The sequence below is a fragment of the Gigantopelta aegis genome, chromosome 12 (genome assembly GCF_016097555.1).
Source record: "Gigantopelta aegis isolate Gae_Host chromosome 12, Gae_host_genome, whole genome shotgun sequence".
NCBI lineage: Eukaryota > Metazoa > Mollusca > Gastropoda > Neomphalida > Peltospiridae > Gigantopelta > Gigantopelta aegis.
In genome coordinates, this window is record NC_054710.1 from 47,928,071 (window position 1) to 47,932,706 (window position 4,636).

A 4,636-nucleotide genomic window follows, 5' to 3' on the forward strand; every position below is an offset into this window, starting at 1 on the left:
TAGTGTTGAGCTACTGACTGAATTAATAATCAACCGTTAAGATAAGTTAATACGTTTAATGATTTTTAATACACAGTAATTTAATGAAACAAAATGAATACAGGGCCATTAACTATATTCGGCATTTTTCTTTAAATGTTTTCACTCGTTCTAAAGTGTCTACGTTTTGACATGTTCTAAAACAAAATTATGTTCTTCAACTTAATGTTTTAAACAGAAATTTAGAAGAATAAAATGACAAATATATTTACAATCAACGTGTAATGATTCCTAGCAGAATGCGCATTTTCGTAGGTTTTACAAAAATGCACAAAAATCTCATCGTGCGTAAGATGTTTGCATGCAACATGGGTCAGATGTTACTAAAACAATGTTTAGAAGTTATATGTGATTAAAACTTACTAAAATAATATGACATTAGCAAATAATTACCACAATTCTACTGTCCATGCAAGTAATATTACTAAAGGTACCCGTGTTGAAACCAAAATCTATTGATTGATATACTTTAAATTGCACATATATGCACTGGCGTATCTGGGTAGCCAGGGATTGGGCACAAGAGGACCTCTTTTTTTTTCACAATACCAACTTTTATAATGGATGTCACCCAATAAAATGTGTAAAAGCAGTGCCCTCTATCTCCACTCCGGTAAACGGACAAAACCCCACCCGGAAAAAAACCCACTGGATAAAACCCCACTGGAAAAACCCCCACTCGGACATAACCCCACACAGAAAAAAACCCACTCGGACATAACCCCACTCATATATCTCAATATATAACAAAATCGTATATACAGTATTTATTTTTTATTGAAACAAGTGTAATCTAGCCTACTTCCACCTCACACAGTGGCCGATGCCTTTCAGAACTTCCGAAATGGACTTGATGTCATCCCGTCTGTCAGTGCAGAGGTTATGGAGCTTCGTCTGCAGCTTCTTTATGTGGTGTCGTACCCGTTTTGCAGGTCGTTCACCACGCTCATCCATAAGTCGTGCAGTAGCAGCCTGGGTTTGATCCTTCCGAATGCTGTCTATGGCTCTCCAGATGGTTGGGTGGGCATGTCCAACTAGTTTCGCAAAGGAATTGTTCCACCCCTCACATATGTTATTGGTTCTGGATCCACCTTTCAATGTGATGGTGTGCACATTCCAGATGGATGGTGCGTACGCAGGGGGAATACGGCGCATACGAAGAGGAGGTACAGATCCATCTGATCGTTGAGGAGGCTGAATACGGCGATAAGATCCTGACACATAAGTGCTGTCAAAATACACGAGCAAGGGTTCCAGCCCATCAGGGGTGTTGTCACGCAGATAGGTCATCCCCTCTGGTACATCATTAACTGGTAGGAATGCCAGTCCATCAAGCATACCACAGAAAAGCTTAACATCCTTCTCTTCCCGATAGCGTTGAACAAGGCGAGACTCTGTATTTTCCTCCACGTGCTCTGCGTAAGATGGTAGAAGCATCCATGAACATTGACTTGTGGACCAAAGGTTGTTATTACTGCATTCATCACAGCTTGTTCAAAGTCGAGGGTGACAGTTACAGGATCAGCCTGGAATCCTAGCTCGCTGCAGCGATCCTGAATTGATATGAATAGTTCCTCATATGTGGATTGGTGCTTGTTTGGTAGAAATGCATACACACACGTCACAGCTGACTCACCGAGTGGAACACGAATCACATACAGCTGAGTAAACAACAGTGGAGCAACAGTGAATGTTCCATCCATAAACCATGACTCAGAACTGGCAAGGTGACGTAATCCGTCCCGAACACTAACATACGATCAGAGGAATCCACACCGTTGTCATATATGAGAAATCTGTCTCCATCACTTGAAGTGGTCCATTCATCATCTAGCATGACATCACGGAGCGAAGTGGGGTTCTTGGGCATATGTTTAGCCCGTTCTCGACGCAGTGCACGTTTGATGTGATCAGGTTTACCGAGTTCTGCGCGTACATCTACAGGTGTGTCACTGATGGAATCGACTAGGAGCTGAGCAAGTGTACCACGTGATGTGCCAGCACGCTCCTTCATGGCTGAACGCAGCTTTGCCACTGCTACAGACTGATCCTGTGGATCATGGCTATGTTGTGTGAAACTAACGATGGTCTTTATCTGGAAAGATACAAAGTCAAATATTCAGGCTTTAATTTAAATCTACCTGGACTTGGGTAATCTCGGCCCGTAACTAATTTTGAATACATTTCAATGCTAAAATAATAATAATAATAATAATAATAATGTTGCATATTAAATTTAAAGAAACAGCATATACATGTGCATACCATAAATATAACATGTATTGGGGAAAAGGTGGTCAAATTAATATCTATCTACCTACACACATACAAGTTAGTTATGATAACATAATTACCTCTAGGTCTGAAGTCACACCGCCTTTACAAGTAAATGCAGCTCTGCTGGAACACTCCCATCGAATATTCTTCCTGGCATACCTCTTAGTATACAAGTAGCCTTCGTGAATTAGCTTGAGACCACCCTTGTTGTTCTTGATAACTTCCATAGTTGTATTTACAGTTCTCAGGAAATGAATACTGACGTAGTATTCTTCAACCTTATAAGGGGTCCATCTGATGTAGAATTTATGACATACCCAATCAACAATGGGAAGCCCTAAATCCATGATTTCCTTGATCTCTTAGAAGAAAACCTGGCCTCCTTAATCTCTTGATCACAAAGTTCAGATAATCCTTTGTCATGGAGATCAATGCAATCAGTGCAACACTTGACTGATCAAAATACAAATGTAAACTTTATTCTTTATCATAATCTATTTTGTGAATTTTATTTATAATTTTATTCTTCCAAAACAGAAATTTCAACTTTATTTCATATTTTTCAGTTTTATGTGTAAAATGGTCACAGTGGGGTTTTGTCCATTTTTCTCATTTATTGATGGGGTTATGTCAGAGTGGGGTTTTTTCCAGTGGGGTTATGTCTGGGTGGGTTTTTTTCCAGTGGGTTTTTATCCTGGATTCCTCCACTCCACCCCCAATAAACAATCCTGGCTACCCTAATATATATATATATATATATATATATATATATATATATATATATATATATATATATAATATATATACTGAACGTAATTACTGCATCACAGATAAAGAACTACTAGCAGTTCGATATTTTGTGGAATACTTTCATCCTAATAAATAATGATGAAAGTATTCCACAAAATATCGAACTGCTAGTAGTTCTTTATCTGTGACGCAGTAATTACGTTCAGCTTTATTCAACGTTCTGCTAGCATAGGCTATGACTTTCTCAACACCATCTTGAACTTGACTGAGAACTGCTCCAATACCAAAATCTGAAGCATCTGTGTCGAGAATAAAATTTCCTCCATTTCTTGGGTTTGCCATGATATCGGGACTGGTGAGTATACCTTTTAAACCATTAAAAAATTGTTGACACTCATTGGTCCATATTAGTTTGCTATCATTCTTTGTCAAGCCCAACAACGGTTTTGCTACTTCCGAAATATTCTTGACAAATCTTCTGTAATATGAGCACACTCCCAAAAACTGACACGCTTCTGTGACATTTGAAGGTTCTTTCCATTGTAAAATCTTCGCCACATTATTTGGATCAGGTTGCACTCCAGCTGCAGTAACCTTGTGACCTAAGAAAACTACTTCGGATTTTATTAGTTCACATTTTTGTGGCTTTAATTTTAAATTAGCTGCTTTTATCCTGTCAAGTACAACTTTGAGACGTTTTAAATGTTCTTCAAAAGTAGCCCCGAATACAACCACGTCATCTATGTAAACAATGTAAGAAGTCCATTGTAAACCTTTAAGAGCTAATTCCATTACCTGCTGGAAAGTTGCACTAGCTGTGGATAACCCGAAAGGCATTCTCGTGAACTCGTACAGTCCATGCTTACTAATAAAGGCTGTTTTAGGTATATCTTCCGCTTTCATAGGAATTTGGTGATACCCCGAAATTAAATCTAAAGTGCTAAATATAGTGGAATTTGCTACTGCATCAAGACATTCATCTATTTTTGGAATAGGAAATGAGTTCCCTTTACACACTGCATTAACCTTGCGAAAATCTACACAAACCCTAACTGAATTATCTTTCTTACGAACCAAAACGAGAGGTGAACTCCAAGGAGAGTTACTTTCTCTAATGATCCCTTGAGCTTTCATTTTTTCTATCGCCTCCTTTTCTTCCTGACCAAAAGCTAATGGAACTCTACGAAAAGTTTGTTTAATTGGACGAATGTCACCCGTATCGATGGAGTGTTCAGCAAGATTAGTAAGACCAAAATCATTTTCATGTTTTGAAAATGTATCTGAATGATTAATGAGAAGCTGTGCCACTTGCACTTTTTCAGTTGTCTCCCTTCCCTTAGTTACATCTAAAAATAACTCAGTCATGTGCTCTGGCATTTGTTTCGTTAAAGTTTGCAGCTGTTCAGTTAAATGCTTTTTTGTGAATTTTGAACCTATTTGTTCAGTGATTTTTCGGATTTAACAAATGAAATTCTGCGAATGCTGCTCATATTTAATATTTCATTCTCATCTTCAATATCTAACAATGTAGCCACAATAGAATGGTTGGTTATACTCTCAGCTGATGCAA

General features: G+C 38.2%; 1 protein-coding gene across 1 annotated transcript; it reads right to left on the reverse strand.

Moving 5' to 3' along the window:
- Window positions 1-1,690: 1,690 nt before the first annotated feature.
- Window positions 1,691-3,099, reverse strand: LOC121386117. Its single transcript, XM_041516914.1, has 2 exons — window positions 2,394-3,099; window positions 1,691-2,134 (listed from the first exon to the last, which is right to left on the reverse strand). Exons 1-2 carry the CDS (start codon window positions 2,661-2,663, stop codon window positions 1,691-1,693), a joined length of 714 nt encoding a protein of 237 aa, XP_041372848.1. The 5' UTR covers window positions 2,664-3,099.
- Window positions 3,100-4,636: the final 1,537 nt, after the last annotated feature.

Excerpts from the sequence above, each read along its gene's own strand:
- LOC121386117 (XM_041516914.1), bottom strand. The coding sequence starts at position 2,663 with ATGGATTTAGGGCTTCCCATTGTTGATTGGGTATGTCATAAATTCTAC. Across the intron at positions 2,135-2,393 it reads GTGTGACTTCAGACCTAGAG|ATAAAGACCATCGTTAGTTT; the intron begins GTAATTATGTTA and ends GTATCTTTCCAG.